At 38.1% G+C, this 20,061-nt stretch overlaps 1 protein-coding gene across 50 annotated transcripts in view; it reads right to left on the minus strand.

Moving 5' to 3' along the window:
- Positions 1 to 20,061, minus strand: part of MLIP (muscular LMNA interacting protein) — a 263,432-nt gene that overhangs the window by 128,593 nt on the left and 114,778 nt on the right. For 40 of the 50 annotated variants that reach the window (XM_072832573.1, XM_072832596.1, XM_072832566.1 and 37 more), the window contains 2 exons: positions 5,922 to 6,077; positions 2,867 to 3,259 (listed from right to left, as the gene is read on the minus strand). In XM_072832573.1, the coding sequence (XP_072688674.1) occupies positions 2,867 to 3,259; positions 5,922 to 6,077 (549 nt within the window). Of the gene's footprint in view, positions 1 to 2,866; positions 3,260 to 5,921; positions 6,078 to 13,152; positions 13,238 to 14,510; positions 14,654 to 20,061 lie in introns of those variants that run through there. The other 10 variants (XM_072832578.1, XM_072832574.1, XM_072832571.1 and 7 more) reach the window with 3 other exon arrangements.

Genomic DNA, 20,061 nt, shown 5'->3' on the forward strand with positions numbered 1-20,061 from the left:
TTATTCAGTTTACATACTTTATTGAACCTCATCTACATGCAAGACACTGTACTAAGTGCTGGAGACACAGAAATAAATTAGACAAACCTTGACTTATATTGCTCTATGTTTCATGAGGAAGAAAGATAATCCATTATTACAGTAGGGTGAAAGGAGTTATAATGGAGATTTCCTAAAATGGCTAAAAAACTATATGGAAAATGGTAAAGATGGAGGAGAAGCCTTAACTTCATAGGGAATGTCTCTAGGAAGAGGCACTACTTGAGCTGAGTTTATTTTCAAAGATTTTATTTATTTATTCATAAGACAAACACACACACAGAGTGAGAGAGAGAGAGAGACACAGGTAGAGGGAGAAGCAGGCTCCATGCGGGGAGCCCGATGTGGGACTCGATCTCAGGTCTCCAGGATCACACCCTGGGCCAAAGGCAGGCGCTAAACCGCTGAGCCACCTGGGCTGCCCTTGAACTGAGTTTAGAGTATCGAGTAACCTAGCGCAAAATGGAATGTGCCCAGGAAAGCAAAAAGCTTTATACTTGGAGGAATCAGGGGCTTAGGTATGGAAAAGTATGAAGTATGCACTTTTGTGATAGTTCAGAAGAACTGAAGAAGAGAAGTAGAAGATCTGGATAGAAAATGACATCTAGGCTAGTTTATGGAAAGATTAAAAGCCAGAGCAGGAACTGAAGGCATCTTGTTGAATAGCTTAATAAATTATTGCTGATTAATAGTGCTAGTTTATGGACAGTTCTATACACAGATTCGTTTTTACCAGGTAGACCAGAAATTCACTTATATGACTACATTTCTGATTGAAAAGTTGATGTTGTTGGCATCAAGTAATCCAATCAGGAATATGCTTTAAACTTGTTGCTTCTGCTACTGACTACACTAAAATTCTCAGAATGCCTTCTTCGGTTCTCTGGTCATTTCTCTGTGATTGACATTTGTGGTTAACAGTTATCTTATTCTTATTTTATCTTATTTTTATTTGATGATGGTCTACTATTCATCACTCAAATGGATTATTTTTTTAAGATTTTTTTATTTATTTATTCATGAGAGAGAGAAAGAGAAAGGCAGAGACATAGGCAGAGGGAAAAGCAGGCTCCCTGTGGGGAGCCCGATGTGGGACTCAAGCCTGGGACTCCGGGATCACACCCTAAGCCAAAGGCAGACACTCAACTGCTGAGCCACCCAGGTGACCCTCAAACAGATTATTATAGGAAAGTGAAACAGGAACAATGGCTACTCCCAAACATTTCAAAAACCACTATTCCCCCATTAGTGGTAACCATCATTTTCAGCCACCGCCAATGAATTAGGTTAAACTTTGCCTTTTCATTAAGAGCTTTGATTACATCAACTATGATCTACTGCCATATGATCATTTTGGACAAAAGATCCCAAAGAATGTTCAGTCTCTAGTTTTACTTCTGTGTACTTGGTCATATAAAAACAAATGACCAACTCAGGGAAAGAAATCTAACAATTGAGGGTAAAAGTAAAGCAAAAATCCAAAAATTGCTTCATTAAGAATATTTTCTTTGTTTACTTATACTTGGTATCATCAAATTATTCTTCCCTGACTTTGGAAACCCCCATGTCTCCAACTTGGCTATTCTATCATCTTTCCCGAGGCAAGAAAGAAATGTTTAAGTCTATCACTGCTTACTGAGAATATGTTTAATTATATGATTAGAACATTTCCAATGTTCCAACTGTCTAAGAATAAATTTTGAGAAGAAATAAATGTTTTAGTTCAGTAGACTGAGGTGGGGTCAGTGAGAGTCTTCTATCACTAAAATATAGCTTAAGGACACTGGATGCTTATAGGTGGCATAAATTCAGCGTCAGGAAGTCCGTGAAAGCTGTACAAATGAAAATAAGGTGGCACCCAAAATAAGATATCCAAGCATAGGTCCTAGCAGCACCAAAAGGCCAACTCACCAATAAAAATGTTCTCCCCACTACTTTGTGATGTTGCAAGTGCCTGGTTTAGCAGATCCTAAACAGGAAATCCTGGGTACTGACTCGTGCTTTCTCAAGGACAACTTTGCATCCACTGTCTACTCCCAAAGCCAGCCTCTGCATACCTGACATTCTACCTATGCCTTCTCAGAGTCATTTTATAATTTCATCACAACAAATAGCCAGCCAATGGCAAATTCTTCCATTTTTCTCTTCAGATTCCCTCCCTATCTACCCCCTTTCTTTCCTCCCATCACAGAAATGGGTCTTAAATAGGTTCTCCAACTTAAAGGGACTATTCAATTTTGCTGCTAAGTTTTGGGGTAGTATCTTCTTCCCATTTCACTGAGGCAAGACCTGTGTTAGTGGCTTCCAGGACCACAACAGATATTCTCCTTAAGAAACACAGGTGAGATTTTTTTTTTCTTACACACTCTTACTTCCTAGCATATCTTTCTACTACTCTTTCAGTAGTTTAAAAATAATGTGCCTATGTCTAACATCCAACTGATGTCTCCCCACAGGATCTTTCTCATATCTGCAGTATGCTTGTGGATGCATTCAGCTAACCAGGCACTCTCTCCTAAGAAACTCCCAGAGTCAACCTTTTCCAAGAATTGTTCAAAAGTAAGAGATAACATTCCCCCAGATCCACTCCAGCTGAACATTTTACATTTTCTCTTCAGCCAATTCACAGTACAATTATATAATCTTTTTTGTCTTATGAATGTATTATCTATATTTACTCTGTGTTGATTTATGATCTTGGGATTTTGGTTTTTCAACATCTTTTTCTTTGAGAGTTTTGTATGCCTCAAACAGGAAGGCCTTTGCAGACAAAGGATAAAGAGTATATAAACATTCATTTTTTCTTATGAGAAGAAGAAAAACCTACCTGCCCGTGCTTTTGCTGAGGGGCAATCCCATGAGGCATTTCAGAATGTGATGGGGCCTGGAGGTCTGTCCCCCGTGTTTTGGGACGTACCACATCAGAGACCAGACTGGAGGAAATTGCTAGAGACTTGGGCCGAGAAGCTGTGGTGCCCAACCCCCCAGGGGGGCCTTGTTCATCTTTTCCACTTGTAGCTTCATCCTCCCCTTCCGAGTCCACAATAAAGACATATTCAGCTTTGAAGAGGTCACTTTGCTGCATTCCTTGAAGTTCTTTTGCTTTAAATCCCCTTTCTTGTGAAATCTTTTCACTGACCTCTGAAGGATAAATCAATGTCCCTTGGTTTCTCTCTGGTTGGCTCCCAGCATTCAACGTCAAGTACTCATTGGACTCAGACTGCAATTAATGTAGAGGCATAAAAGTATTAACATTGGTCTGACAATGGCTTCCTTTTTGCATGTACACTTAAAAGTTTAATCTGCTTATAATCTCCAAGGACAAGATTTTTTTTTAATATATTTAAAAATTAGGTTGGTTTAGGAGAGATTGTGTTGAAGTTAATGGAAACATTCATGAAACAAATGGGGTTTGGTCAAGCAAAACCTGTATATCCTATATAAGCCAGGAGAGAAAGGAAACCCCATTGAAAGTTTCTAAAATAATACAAATATCTCCAAAAGCCTGAAAGGAAAAATAAAATTGCAATAAACTACATAGACATTCAGACAAAACAATCTGAACTAATTGAAAAGAACTCAAGAATAAGACACCAAAGAAACAAGTAGATATTTTTAGTACAAAGTATTTTCCACTGCTATTTTATTTTGTAATTCTAAATCTTTTCCCATCCAATTTTCTATGAGTGCATAGAGGGTTTACAAGACCAGAGTAAGATAGCTTTATCGAGCTATCAAACATCTTCTGAAACAATGGCAGCAGTGAACACTAAGATTGTGTTTAAAAGACCAATGTTTATTTTTCTGGTTTTGATAACCATGCTGTGGTTACGATCCTTTTCTTTGTAACATTTCTTTAGGCCTAAAATTACTTAGGAATAAAACATTAAAAAAGACACTAAGTAAACTAAAATAAATGAAATTTCAAACATGATGATAAATTTAGCATATGCTATTATGTGCATATATGTTGTATGTGTGAAAATAGAAGTCAAACTACTAATTATATATAACTAAAATAAGGAGGTGATTTTATATATCCATTGCACATTTTTTCAGCTGATGATAATTTAGTTGAAGCAAAACACAAATTCCCTCCAATTAGGATTTCTTGAACAATGGTCATTTCGCATTTTAAATTAAAATACTGTACAATCACAAAAACCCAAAAATAAGTTTAAATTAAAAATAACAGGATTCAAAGACAAATTGCTTATTACAAAAAATAGCAATAACTAAAAAGATGGCAATAATTGAACTAGTTTTTGAAAACATTATTAATGATCTAAAATAATTCCCTTCCTATAGTCCATGATTCTCTGTCCTCTGATATATTTTTTACAGCTTTATCACTGTCTGAAATTTTATTATATACACTTCACATTTTTTATTGCATGCCTTCCCAATAATGACTTATGTGAGTTGATTTTACTCATTCAGAACACAGCACCAAGCATATAGTGTATTCAGTAAACAGTGGATAAATATATAAATGATCAAGGGATGATTTACCCTATTCTAATATTAAACTATTTTTAAAAATAGGAGGAAAAATCTTGAATATTTTAAATATGTAGTTGTGTGTTTTTCATTTCAATCAGCAAATATCAACATCTTAGGATGCTCTGGAGGTTTGCAACCAAGATGAATTCATATATCTGCAGTCTCATGTGCTCATAGCACCTGTAACAAAGGATCTCATAAATATATTATGTGTAATCAAGTACTGTAAGAGAGAAACTTCCCAGAAATTCCTATTGTAGCATTCAAGATCTCCTTGAAATAATTTGACCTCAAGAGTCTTTGAAATAAGGTAGTAGCATTGAAAATCTCGGATCACAGATATATTATAACTTTCTGGATGTTTTCATACAGACAAGGTGAATCAGATTATTTTATCCCCTTTTAGTGGTTCAAGAATGCCCCAAAGTCCCCCAGTCATATTTTGCTCATAAGGAGATGGTACTGAAATACATTTTAAAGAGAAAGTTTTTTTCACCCAAAATGTCATTAGTCTAACAAAAGTCATTTTAAGGATTCTTTAAAGTTTGTTTTAATTTTATTTCCAGTCTTGGTCTTCATTTTAGATAAGCATTAACAGCATATAAATAGAATTTGATAATCTATCTTGTCTCTTACTGTTTTATAACAGTAACTTTTGCCATAAAATTACATAATTGCCATGATTATAACTTTCTGAAAGTGATGTATTATCACATTCTTAACTTTTTTTCTGATTATTAGCTATTAAACTATTTTTATTTTTTCCTGTTTTCCTACACAACATTTTTCTGCTTCTTTACTATTTCCTTGGAAAACATTTCCAAGAGTTAGATCACTGAAAGGTTATACACATTTTTATGACTGTGGATAAGGGTTTTCCACCAAACTTACACAAATTCACAAAGCTAGTAGCAAAGTGTGAGCATGTCAATATCTTCACAACTGACCCAGCACAGGATATTGCACATTTTAAATTTTGCTTATTTATTGCATGTAAAACAATAATACATCACTGTTTTATCTTGTATTTTCTGTCAAGAAATTGACATAAATTCAAACTTTTCAAGAAATTTTGTTTTTACTATTTTAAGACATATTTGGGAGAAGAGGAAGTGCCAGGAGGCAGAATGTGCATGTGAAGAGCAAGGAATAGGACATCAACTGAGAAAAGTTGAGAATAGTGTATTAGAGAGAAAGAGAGTATGATAAAGTTTGGGTTTCTATTACACATTATATTTTTAGTCAACCTTACATTTCACAGACATCTCACTTTGTGCAAAGGAAATAAACATTCATACAAATTTCCAAGTTATTCTTATGGACAATTAATGTTTAATATACAATTGCTTAATACAAAAAAAGAACAAAAGTAATCCTACCCTATTTACAGTTTCTGGATTCTTATCACTGGGTTCCTCAGGAATTTTAACAAGAAATTTAGAGGTGTCAGCCAACTTAGAGTGGGTTGGTAGTCTTCTGACAGTGGGGACAAATGTGAAGATCAGAGGTTTGGCTTCAGAATCACCAGAAGAGACCTATGAGACATGTAATAAATTAGACTTTCAGTCCTGTCAAAGGTTTATCTTGACTTTATTTTCTATATACCATGATAGTTACCTCATTTATTTTGATAAGTTGCCTATTATCCTGTGATTGTGTGTATGGTTGCCAAAGAAAACAGCTATAAAAATAGTGATAATTGATCAGATCCCTTTCCTTAATTACTCCATTTATCAGAGAAAGTAATACAACCCCAGAAAGATCCTGTTATAGGGGATGGCAACAAAACAGTGGATTGGCTAGTTGATCTCTTGGAATATTACAGGGCACATCTACCTCAGTAAGGTCATCACAAATACAGCATCTAGTCTGTTTCAAAATTTACCATTATTCATTTAACCCTCGGTTTGCCTGTTCAGTTTGTCTCATAATTACCAAGCCTACAAGAAATTTCCAATATATACCCTTAATGGGAGTACTAAGAAATGGATTTAAAATTGAAAGTATGCTCTTTTTGGCTACTAGAATGCCAATGCCTATCCTCAAGGATATACTTTCTCTTTTATTCATACTTTATTCATTCAAGAATAATTGTGTTTAGTGTTTGTTGTGTGGGAGGCACTCAGGAGCCAGGGATGCCATAGTGAATAAGCAATGGTCAACAGACCATGCACAAGAAGAAAAAAGGGTATGCAGACAATACTAAGGGAAAAGTAATGAGGGGTACCTACCTATCCCCCCTGGGAAGCTCTGTAAAAGGCAATATCTGAAATGTACTCCCAGTGAAGAGGAAGATAAGGCTATCCTGGGCTAAGAAAACCAGATGAATGGAAACATGGAAGGGCAGCAACAGTGCAGTGTGGATCAAGCTTAGATTCTGTCCTATTGGCAACAGACAACCATTATAGGACCATAGATTGGGAAATGATGAAGTCACATTAGAGTTTTAGATAGATAATTCTGGTTTTAAAAGACGCATGGCTAGTAACAAGCACAGAAAGCCAAGAGCAATAGAATAAGGACTAAATGAAAGGGAAAAAGAGAAGATGGTGCCATAAATTTTTCTTTCAAGAAGTTTGGATGAGGAATAAGGAGGGATGTTGGAAGTAATTAGCAAGAGAAAGAGAGTCAAAGAGGTGCCTGTACTGGCATGTAATTGAATAGACTTGAACACATCTGTAGCCTGGCAGGAGGAACCAGGAGAGAAGGTAAGCAAAACAAGGTCCTGGAAGAAGCAGGCAAAATAAGCTAAGGGAACAGGAGAAAGAAGATGGCCTCCTTTGAGTCCAGAGATAATGAACTAAGATACAGAAAAGCTCATGAATATGGTGCATTGGGGAAACAGAAAAGTGGCATAATCAACATTCAATTATAATCAATAGCTATATAGCTATAATCGATAGCTATAATACTATCAGCCCCATGTAGTTAGAGTAACACTTATTCTCAGCCACCTCCATGCCTCATCAGAAGAAATACGATACACACTGGTAAGACCCTAACTCACCTCTCTCTTTAAGTCATGCCCCCTTTTAAGGCCTTGGACCCCTCAGGCTTAATCTTGGCATTCCTTTTAACTCCAGCCATGTCAGCCCCTGTGAGAAACCTGGGCCTCAGAGTCACCCCACAACCCCTGTGTGCTATGCACACCCCTCATTCTTTTCCCATCTGTGCCCTGCTCCAACTCTTGAAGACTTTCAACCCTACACTTTCTGGTATTCAGTCAGCCATCACAAAATCCTCCATGTCCTTAACCTCTAACTATCCTAGCTTTAGCCAAACCATGGCTTCTTCTGAAAGGCTCTGTCTCTAAGATGCAACCTTAATGGTAGCTATTTTCTCTCACTCTGGCCCTGGAAGTACAAGAATGTCTGCCTCACTCCCCTGTACTGCTTCCAGACCATTCTACATTCCTCTTACCTAGGAACTGCCAGATTTGAATCTCTTGTTATTAGTGTATACCACTCATAACCTCTCCTCTTCACTGTCATCTGCCCGCACCCAAATTAAGCCCTCCCTTTTTGAAGATTTAGTTCCTGGCTCAATTCCACTCTCTTTAACACTATGCTTTGTGTGATACGAACATCATTGCTCAGAGTGTGTTGCCCTGGCCTCTATTCCTTCCTGCTTCTCAAATACCTAGCCTCAACCAATAGCCACAACACCTCTATAATGTCACGTTTTCTATTCTCTGCCCTCTGATTGCCACTTCTTTTCCTTCCATACCCCCCTCTCATACTCCAACTCCAACATTTCTCAGACCCCACCAGAATGAAAATCTACTGATCCCTCCAAAATTTTATGGTCCCATATTTTTTTTTTCTTTTTAACCAGCCTCAGTGACTCTATTCCCCACAGTTCCCCTCATGCATATTCTTCAAGTGTCCTTCCCTCTCACATCATCCCTTCCCATTTGGGTAAATTGACATCCTCACAAAATCTAACCTCCTACCTACTCTACTCCTGCACCAAAAAGGTATGTGATTGGAGGAAATCACACAACTATGCTTACTGGTTTCATTTCGAATTTATGACTCTCAGCCCAAGCAGACCCTTCAATGCTGCTCTATAAACACACTATAGCTTGATAGCCCATGCACTCTCCCACTTTCCTAGAAAACTCGCATCCTCTCCTCTTTCTTCAAACCCCCTACAGCTTCTTCAATGGTCTTACTCTGAGCTGATGACTTTGTTTCTTATTTCACTGAGATAACTGAAGCAATCGGAAAAGAATTTCCAAGGTTCCCATCACATCTACTTATCTACCTGTGTCTTTGTTCTTTTATGTGGCCTTAAGTCCCGCCACTATGTGCCTACTAAAATCAACACTCACTTGAATATTTTACCTTCTACTTACTTTCATTTATTCAACAAGGTCTCATTACTGAATGCTAAGACACCTCTCTAAGTGGTGGTGATATAATGGTGAGCAAAAATCTTTACACTAATGGAATTTACATTCTAGTGGAAGAAGTAGTAAACAAAAATAAATATGTAAAATATATGGTACTTATATAGTTATAAGCTATGAAGACTGGTTATAAGGCCATTGCAATGGCCCATGGGAGAGAAAATGGTAGATTGAACTTGGGTTGCTATGGTAACCATGATAAGAATAGTTAAGATTCTGGCTATATTTTAAAGGAAAACTTAGAATCTGCTTAAAAATTAGATGTGGGATATAGGAGAGAGATAAGAATCAAGGGCAGCCCAGGTGGCTAAGCAGTTTAGCACCACCTTCAGCCCAGGGCGTGATCCTGGAGACCCAGGATCGAGTCCCGCATCGAGCTCCCTGCATGGAGCCTGCTTCTCCCTCTGCCTGTGTCTCTGCCTCTCTCTCTCTCTCCTCTCTGTGTATTCTCATGAATAAATAAATTAAATCTTTAAAAAAAAGAGGAGTACATAATTATTGACCTGAATGACTACAAGAAATGAGATTTTATTCACTAAAATGGGGAAAACAACAGGTGAAGCTAGCCCAAGAATAAAGATCAAATTTGCTATGTCAGATACACATCCCAGTGGAAATGCAGGCATGAGTCAAGTTTAGAGGGAAGTCTGTGCTAAAGATAAAATTATTAGGGTTGTTAACTGATACATAGTATCTAAAACCACAAGACCAGATGAGATCACCAAGGGAGTAGGCAAAAATAGGAGAAGAAGAGGTCCAAGATTGAACCCTCTAGACTCGGAACACTAAGTGATCCAGTAGCTAAAGAAGAACCGGCAAAGGTGACATGGGATTTTAAGGAAAATAGAAAAGACTGGAATATCATTGACATCAATAGGAAAGATGCCTGACTATAAACAAAAGGACTGATAGGCTATACTAAGGGCCCATGAATTTGTTGTGGTAAAGCAAATTTGCTTGGTGGTTTGATATTCCCTGCAGGCATATTCAAATGACCTCTCACAAGAACAGGGAAAGTCAACTGTAGCACTTACAGAGCTGTTGTTTGGAAGTAGTTTTAGCAGAAGGAAATTGAGGACCCTTGAGAGGAAAGCAAATGACCACCATGGAGTGGAGTTTGGATGGGTCCAGAAGAGAGACCCTCAGATTCCAGGATTCAGATTCCAGACCCTCAGATTCCAGTGTTCTCTGAGGCTCAGAGTACAGATTCAGTAGCACAGTGAGTGTCTGGGAGAATGGGTTGGGTTTACAGTATGGTATGTGAGAGTTTAGGATTTAGAGGTATGGTAATTCTATGTGGTCTAGGCTTTGGCCTTGAGACTGAATATCTGAGAAGAAAAAACAGAAAAGTCACTGAGCTTGTGAAGCTCAAGCAACTATGAGACAAGAGGGCTGGCAAGGTCAGCCTGGCAAAAATGGAAGTCACACTGGGTGACAGCAAGACTGGAGAGCATGAGGGTACAATGTGACCCTGGGGTCAGGTGGTACCTGGAGCAGGCTGCCTAGGACACTAGATTAGTAATTGTATATTTTCTTTTTGAGCATGTAATCAAACAAAGAGAATTGGGTCTCCTATAAGAGATTTCACCCAAGTTATAGGACGAATGAACTAACCATAGGCCATCTATTATACAGTAAAACTTTCTGGTAACTAAACAATGAAAATAGCTATGCCTTCTAGAAATGATGCATATTCCTCAAGGAATATCATACATACAGACAAACCCTTCTGATCCAACTCTCATGTTTTAATATTCTTTTTTTTATATAAGATTTTATTTATTTATGAAAGAAAGAGAGTTCAGGGGGAGGAGTAGAGGGAGAGGGACAAGCAGACCCTGTGCTGAGTGCAGAACCCAATGCAGGGCTTGATCTCAGTAGCCTGAGATCATGACCTGAGCTGAAACCAAGGGTCGGATGCCTAACCGGCTGCACCACCCAGGTGCCCCTAATATTCTTTTATGCCTTTAAAGATAGTTGTCATTATTGCCTCATTGCAGTCATGTCAAAATTCCCAGGTTGCAGCTAATCATCAGAAAATAATAAATCAATGCTCTCCATTGTGGTAAAGAACATTAGATCCTTTGTGAGATTTGGGAAGCCCATTAGTCTTATCAGCAATAATAATACAACACACTTACTGGATAGATTATTTTCTAGGAAGGCTTTTTCACATGACTAATCTCATCAATATCATGATAGATGGAGAGTGATTTTAGCAACAAAATCACTAGAGGTAGTTCAGATAATTCATCACAGAATTTCATGTGGGTAAGAGATAAAAACAGTCTTTTAGGAGTCAAAAAAGAGGTGAAATTGTGACTTTATCCCCAGGTTCCATAGGCTTGCCCCATCTGCCCCCATGATGACTACAAGTCTATCTTAGGTTCTATCCCAGTAAAAGTCAAAAACTGATGTATGAAAGGCTTCAGTATAAGTGCTCCATGAGTATGAAATACATATAACATTACTAACAGGAAGTGGCTTTGCCTTTAAAATGCACACAATCCCAGAAATTTACTTCTTCGATGGTCTTGCATAAATTTGTATAATACATGCCACTTAAATCTCTAAAATACAAATAGATCTCCACTATTGACAACCCCATAAACTATAGACTTTTTAAAGGGTAATAGCTGGGGTGCCTGGGTGGCTCAGTTGGTTAAGCGTCTGCCTTCGGCTTAGGTCATGATCTCGGGGTCCTGGGATCTCCCTGCTCAGCAGGGAGTCTGCTTCTTCCTCTCCCTGCTGTACCCCCATGCTTTCTCTCACTATCTCTGTCTCTGTCTCTCTCAAATATATAAAAATCTTTTTTTAAAAAATAAAACAAAGGGTAATAGCTATAATTTTAGTGAATATAATGGAAACACAATATGAATGAAAACTGATGCTTCGGTACATAAGGTGCACTTTTAACACAACGCCCTCAAGGGAATTTCTAAGCATAACCACATGTTGACAACAAAAGCAAAAGAAAAGTAAAATTATTTCTTTTTACATTATTGTCATATTTTTCTACAGACACATCCATATCCTACATAAACTGTCTTCCCCTTTGTAGGAGAACATTATTTTTTAAATTTTAGTTGAAACAATACATGATGTCATTCAAATATAACATAAAAGGGAAAATCTAATATGACTAACGATGTATTCATCTTCCTAGGTTACTGTTGGAGAAAAAGATCAGGGATAAATTCCTATCTGCACACATATCCTCAGAAGCACAACCACAAAAAGGGCAATGGCTTGGTATCTGCTTTTAAGCTGGGAATACAGTGTTAGCACGGGGCTCTTTTCATCACTCTTACCTAGCATCCTGTTTTCTAACCAAGGAGGTACAGATTTTTTATTTTTGCACAGAATTTAGGTTGGAAAAGGATTTGAAATTACACTAGCTACACGATGTAACACATTTAGATGAAGAGCCACGTGTTAGCCGGTAGACTGCTGAATCCCCTGCTCAGAAAAGAAGAAAAAAATTTTGTCTCCTTACTGCATACGGTGGCCAAGTTCCTGTGGAGCCCAGGAATGAATCGCTATGGTGATGAAAAATCATTTTCCACACAAAGCAGAAACAGATGCATGTTAATATCATTGCACTTGTTAACTGCCAGTTAACACTTTCAGTTGTCACTGCCATTTAAAAACACATCTTAGTTCCTATCCATGGGAAACTATTTTAATAATAGAAATTAGCCCTAAAGGATTAAAATCGTACCCTAAATATGGTTTCAAGCACTCAAAACTCTATGAGACGGTCCCCCTTTCACCGGACAGCCAAATAATAACTTAAGAAACTAGGTTTCCCCATGCCATGCAGGTCAAGTGCTCCATTGCTCAGTTTGAGGCTGCAATGCCTTCCTGTCTTCTAGTCCCCTAAAAGTTCTCTTCCTTCCCATGTTGACACCCACACTCGCAGATGGCCACTAGCCTCCCTCCCGTTAAGAAGAGACATCACAGGATGTCAGCTTCAACACTACACCAAGGGCAGTCCTGAGCATTTTCTTTGGTTGGCCAGTAAGCAGTTTGCTTTTATCTGCTCACCCCTTCCACTAACTGTAGATAACATTTCATTTTGATATACAGTCAAATTTATCTATACCCAGGCAGCTCTCCCGCAAGCCCTCTTGCAGCAAACACCGGAGTGCACAGCCTTTAAAAGTTCTTGAAAGCATTAAGGAAAGACTTCCTTTTACCTGGGCTGTGGTCTGAATGCTCCCTGCTAAGACGCACGAGTTCATTTGGAAGTAATGTTCCCGCAGACACTCGGAAGCCCCTGTTCTGGAAGCATTGATTCATCACATAAGGGAGTGAGCAAACCGATGACTGAGGTGGGAAGGGAGCCTCTCACTAAAACAACATACACTCACACAGAAAAAAAGAATTCTAAAAAGAGGTAAAGTGGAATCCTCCCTGAATTGAAGAATTCTGTAGTCTCCAGAGTAGATTTATGTTTAGATAATTTTTAGATGTGGAACTTCACGAGAGGTCACACTGACTGCTGAAATGAAGCCAAGAGAAGTAAAAAAAAAAAAAAAAAAAAAAAAAGAAAGAAAGAAAGGAAAAAAAAGCCACCTATATGTGTTTGCCCTCTTTTCTTGTCAAGCATGTATTCCAATTACATATTCTCCGAAAAGAGAGAAGCCAGATTGTGCAGGGACGAGAAGCTGATTGAAGGGCCCGAGCATCTGCCAATCTCAGCAACCAGTTGGTCACACTCACTGAGAACATTCAGAGGTAGAAATACATGCAAACACTGTGTCTAAATAAAGCACTAGAAAACACACAGTGATCATTTCAAAAAATCAATAGCATTATCATTCTTTGGCATGTAAATGCAAGCAGCAAGAGCATCTGTAGTGACTGAAATTTTGCTATTAATCAAATTAGCTCTAGAATGAAGCTTGGAATCAATATTTGTTGAAACAAAATTCCCTTCCGAGCTTCCTGGAAGACAGTGAGTGTCCTGACTGCAGACGAACAAACCTCAAGACTTCACACATGAAATTGATTGGAGTCGTCAGCTTTCCGTATTTCTATTTTTTTAAGTATTGATTTTTCTCCAAATCTGAAATATCTATATTTGTGCTTTGGCAATGAAAGATGTTGCAGCCCCAGGGCTGGTTACAGACCGAAGGCTATGAGAAGGAGTGAAGATTTTATTTTAGGACCTGGATTATATACCTCTTAACGTTTTCAACTTTATCAAAAGCCTGAATTTGTGGAAACATTACAAGTAAAATAACTGCCAAAAGTGATTCTACTAGCACACTGGCAAAAATTCTTCCAAATAACACAGCACTTTTTGACCTGGAAAATTGTCTAAATTTCTGAACAGAAGTGCTGTTACATCATTAGACAAATTATATGCCTTTCTCTAGGATACGTATATTTATGGACACTCAAAAGAAAATATAACACCCTCCCCACCCTCAAAGAGTTTACAATCCAACTGAGAATCGAAAACATATGCAAATAATAGAAATACAAAGCAAAAAAAAGAAAAGGAAAGAAAGTTCCACACTGAAGTTCTCCAACGTTATGCATAAACCACCTGGAGAGCTTGAGGAGTTCTGGGATGGGCCCTCAGAGTCTGTGTTTCCAGCAAGCTCCCAGTTGATGCCCGACTTGAGTGAAGGTACCTATCAGAACAGCAGTACGCAGCAAGTAGAGTCATAAAGGACGAAACCCTAGAGTTGATCATTCACTGGCTGCAGGACCGACCCAAAGGCAGTCCTTTCACCTATGAAATGTGGATAAGAATAGTACTTATCTCACAGGGATCTTGCAAGGATTACGGTGAAATCATGCAAGCCCTGGAGATCACATAGTTCATCTCACACAGTTCTAATCAGTTGCTCCCTGGGGCAGCAGCAATTCAGTCCATTGTCAATAGTTCTATCTGTTCATTCCAAGTAGATTCAAACAATCGCCAAGCTCTTCCCCAATACCTCATTCTGTCTTCCCTCTGGTCTTTTCTCTCTTATTCCTTCCCCCAATCAAAGCAATATTTATTGCTTTTAGAAATATTTGCTATCTCAGCCCCTATCTTTTGCCCTATTTGAATTCTTCCTTGAATCATTTTATAACATGAGAACCAATTAAATTAATCCATTATTTTGCTATTTGGCTCTGTGTCTTATTGGCAACCTTAGTCATTTTCTTTCCTTGGTTTTATTAATAATTGTTGGTGTTGCAACTATTTGTTATATTGATAGAAGTATTAATTGTTAGTTTAAAAAAAACATGATGGTCATGCATTATAACAGCATGCTTCAGCCATCTGGTTAGTAACTACATATAGCCTCAAAGAGCACATGCATTCAGGACAATTTCTATAGAAACCATCCTCATTTGAATAGAAAATGATGGCACCTGTTCAAAAACAGGCCCCAGTCCTGGATGATGAAAAACAAGTGAGTTACTTACACAGGATGGAGGGGTGGGAAGGAGGAGAGCATCTATCCTCCAATTACAATGACTTTTCCTATTGGTAAGAACATTGCCTAGGGTCTACCCAAGACCCTGAAACATTTATAAACACAAACCTTTTTTTTCACAGTGTAATGTAGACATTTATTCAATTAGGTTAAGTCAATCATGCATCACATAAACATACACTTTTATTTCTCCATCTTTTTGTATAAAAACAAACTTTTCAATCATCTCTCTCCCACTAAACAATACAAAACAATCTCTTGAATAATCTTTTTTCCAAGAGAAAATAAAATTTGTCAAAGTTTGCGACAAATATAATTCAAATTTTCTTTAAATTTTGGCATCATTGATGGCCAAAGTAGGATGTCTTTCACCTTCTTACTAAGTATATATTACTGCAGTAACTTCTGGCCAAAAGACTCTTCAGATATTGCTTTTAAAATAAACAGTATAAAACAAATAGTCTCTCTTCCTGACATGGGAAACAAATTTGAGAAAAAAAATAGATTAGCACACAAAAGTTTGCCAAGAAACGTGATTGAACAGATCCAGCTGCCCAAGCTATTCAGACATCCATTTGTCTGTTCCTATACCCGTGTTTGATGAAAGAAGGTACTAGAAATCCCGTTTATCTTCATAAACATCTGTTGAGTACCAGGCACTATTCTAAGCTCTGAGAGACATGAAGACAAAGAAGATTTGGAACTTATTCTCAACATGCATTACAGTCTCATGAAAGAGACAGAAGTTACGGTGGTCGCCAGTGAAGTCAGAGGATAGTGCAAGGTGATATGCTGAATACAGACTGCATGGGGAAGTAGTCTCATCTTCCTGGTAAGATTTCACTCCTATAGCTTCTGAGTTCTCAGTTCCTGTTTCCAGTGATCAACATTGGCACATTTCTCATTCTGTTTTAGCTCTAGGTGGTATATTTTCTCTGAAAATGGGAATTACCAAGAGTTTGGTTCCCTGTATCTAGGACAATAGGTGATTCTAGGGATCCTAACCAGGACCATATCAATTCACAGACTCAGAATTGACTGTATTATAAAGTGAATTCTGACCTCTCATCAAAAATATGTGAGATTCTATCACAGCCTAAGTTTGGCCTCATCTTTATCAGGCATCTTTATTGGCTTCATCTGGGTTGCTTCTACTCCTGGTACTACTGTACTCATAGATTCTTTCTTCTTTGGGGTTTATACTCCTAGTTAATAGAATACTGGTAACTCTCCTTAATTCAAATACACTAGAAGCTTCAAAGTATTGAGGAAACCTAGCACCTAAGTGAAACTGTGACATAGTCAGATATTCAGAAAAGAGTAACAGGCCTTATACATGGTAGAATTTGAAGGGAAAAGAGACAATGGTAAGAAACATTTATCCATCAGGAATAAGTTTTTGGTAATCACCCTCCCCTTGTTGAATTCACTTTCTCAGCTTGGCTTCTAGCAAACTATTTCCTTTTTGTTCTGTTGCTATCCCCTAAACACTCCTGCTCAGTTTGCGTTGTGCCATCCTACCCTTTAGGTTTGAAGTAGCCCAGAAGTCACTCCTTGGATAGTCGCATCTGGTTCTATAACTTTAAAGAACATTTATAAGCCAATGACTTGCAAATTTATTTCCCCAGCCTGAATGGCCTCCCTGGATAATCCACTCATGAATCCAACTGATATCTTCACTTGGATATCTCATTAACATCTGAAACTGAATTATTTATCTTTCTCCTGAAACTGTTGCCCACTACATGCCCCTAACCTCCCCCACCTCAACATATAATTGTATAATTATTTCTCAGTGGTTAGGCTAAAAATGAAATGATGGGGTCACATCAATTTTTTTTTGTTTCCATAATCCTCCATCAATATATCAGTATTAGCAAATATGCCAATAATTTTACTTTATCATAATGCCCCACACTAATTTATCAGTATATCTTCCTTCAAAATAAGTCCAGAAAATGTTTATACCTTACTACTTCTACTCTAACATCCTAGAGCAGAACCTACAATCATCTTGCAAAATCACTTCCTTCTAATGAATCCCCCTGCTTCCTCTTCGCCTCCTATATCAGCTATGCTGATAAACAACCCATACCTCCCTTCAAGCCAAACGACTATTCCCCTGCTGCTGGAGGTACTGTAACTGTGCTCAGCTCTCTGTCCTCTCCAAAAGTTCTCTCAGCTGAATAAACCTCCTTGCCCAAAGCCATTCCCCCTCCTCAGAGGTAGCTCTCATCTAATGGCTACTTGATACACTCATATAAAGAACTGGCACTCTCCTTCCAATTTAGGGTAACTATAAAAAGTGATCCCAAATTCAGTGCTCCTCATGAGGTCAGTTAAGCTTTTGCTGGGTCTGCATTGCAGTCCAGTTCTCTCTCTGCTTTATGTTTCTTCCTTCCCATTCCCACAGGTGTTCCTTAGAGCATATCCATGAGGGTAAACTTCCAGCATGCTAACTCCACCTTAGAATCTGCTTCCTGGGAACCAGATCTGTTGTCACCTTTCCCTATGGTTATTTGCCACACAGTAGCAAGATTGAACCCTTAAAACAGAAGTCAGACAATGCCATTTTTCCATGCAATACTCTCCAATGATTTCCTTTGTCACCCAGAGGATAAGCCAATATCTTTACAATAGCCCACAGCCAACATGATCTGGCCCCTCCTACTCACTCCTCCTTGCTCCCCTCAGCTCTATCTGCAGCGATTTCTCTGCATTCCTAGAGCAGTCCCACTCCCTAGAATGTTTTTCCTAGACTCATGAGTTCCTTCACTTCCTCATATCTCTGCTCAAATGTCACTTCAACTGTAAAACATTCCTCACTACTTTACATAAAATCATTACCCCAATTCTAACCTCTTGCTAGCACTCCCTGTCCCCCTTAGCCCATGTTATTTGTTTCCAGAGCACTAACCAGCCCCTAATGCTTGTTTATTATCTGATTTTGTCATTGGATTTTAAGCTTCATGAGAGCAAGGACTTTGTTTGGATTGTTATTATTTCCCTAGCAGCTAGAATAGTATGTGGAATATATGAACTACTCAGTAAATATTTGTCCAATAAACTTATTGACCGTGATCTCTTTGTGGATATTTATGTTCAGTTATATTTTTGTGTGAAGAGTGCCCTTAAAAGCCATCATCAAAAAAAAAAAAAAAAAAAAAAAAACCATCATCATAAGCTATGGATAAAAATTTTATCTGTATTACTCAGTTTAGAGGATGATGAAAACTGTGTCCAAAATGGCTCAAATATAAAATAATATAATTGATTACTTTTAATACTCTAAACTATTTACACCTGGACTCTGCCCACCAGGGCAAGTCATGGACTTCCCCTCCCACAGGGGATCTTGTTGAAGAAAAGACCAAGTACCAATGTTTTGTCACTAGACTCACATCTTGACTTTCCAAATCAATCACATTTTTTTTTTTATGATAGTCACACAGAGAGAGAGAGAGAGAGAGGCAGAGACATAGGCAGAGGGAGAAGCAGGCTCCATGCACCGGGAGCCCGACGTGGGACTCGATCCCGGGTCTCCAGGATCACGCCCTGGGCCAAAGGCAGGCGCCAAACTGCTGCGCCACCCAGGGATCCCCCAAATCAATCACATTTTAAATTAGCTTCCTCATACTTGGGCAACATAAAGAATAGACTAAATATAAGTAAAAAGACATGCATATCAAGAAAGTAACTACAACTTACTACACATAGTTTCTATTTTATCTTAACCCATGTAATTTATAGAAATACATGACCCTTAGCAGAGTAACTGAACAAAGACATCAGAAAGCCAGTTTTTGTTAGTTTCATCTTGGGCTACCTAACTTTGATTGGAAGAATAAAATAGAGAGTAGTATAAGAGTAGAATAACTAATTGTGTTTCCATGTAATAGTAATGAGAACATGGGCTATAGGTCAGAGAGTACTGGTGTGATATCCCCCACCACTTATTAGCTGTGTGACCCAAGGCAGATCCTTGATCTCTTTGACTTTCTTATTTATGACCATAGAACTTATCACACAAACTGGAACTCTCTTAAGTCTGAAAGGTAGGGGTGGGGGAAAGCATTATCCTCCCTAGTTAGCTCCTCTTCACCCTGCTGAGTCCTAGGAAACTCAGATTCCATGGTGAATCAATTTAATTTGCATCATGAGGGTAACACAATTTCTGAAATGCAATATACTTCATAAAATCACTACTTAACAACTCGTTCCCTGATTCCATAGGTTAGATACAACCTCCTTCTGTACACTCCATTAGCACCTTCTACTTTTTCATAGCATTTGCTGCTATTAAAATTACATGATTATATAGTGAATTCCTTAGTATCTGGCTCCCCAATTGAAACATAAGCACTAGGACAATGGGAAATTTCTATTTTGTTCTATTCTGTACCCAAAGTACCTAATATAGTGCCTATCACATAATAGGGGATCAATAAATGTCCATACAATAAATGAATGATTATGTGCATTCATGATAAATGTATGGAAGACCTAGGGAAGGCAAAAGATAGTTCTCTCTTCAAGGAACATACAGCATCAAGACTCATAGAGAAATATGCGTAATTTAATCATTGTATACTTTTATTTCTTTGCAGATAGAGCACATATAAAAATAGCAACCCATACTGGACGTCAAAGCTGTGACTCTTAAGA

Source organism: Canis lupus, chromosome 7 (genome assembly GCF_048164855.1).
Source record: "Canis lupus baileyi chromosome 7, mCanLup2.hap1, whole genome shotgun sequence".
Taxonomy (NCBI): Eukaryota; Metazoa; Chordata; class Mammalia; order Carnivora; family Canidae; genus Canis; species Canis lupus.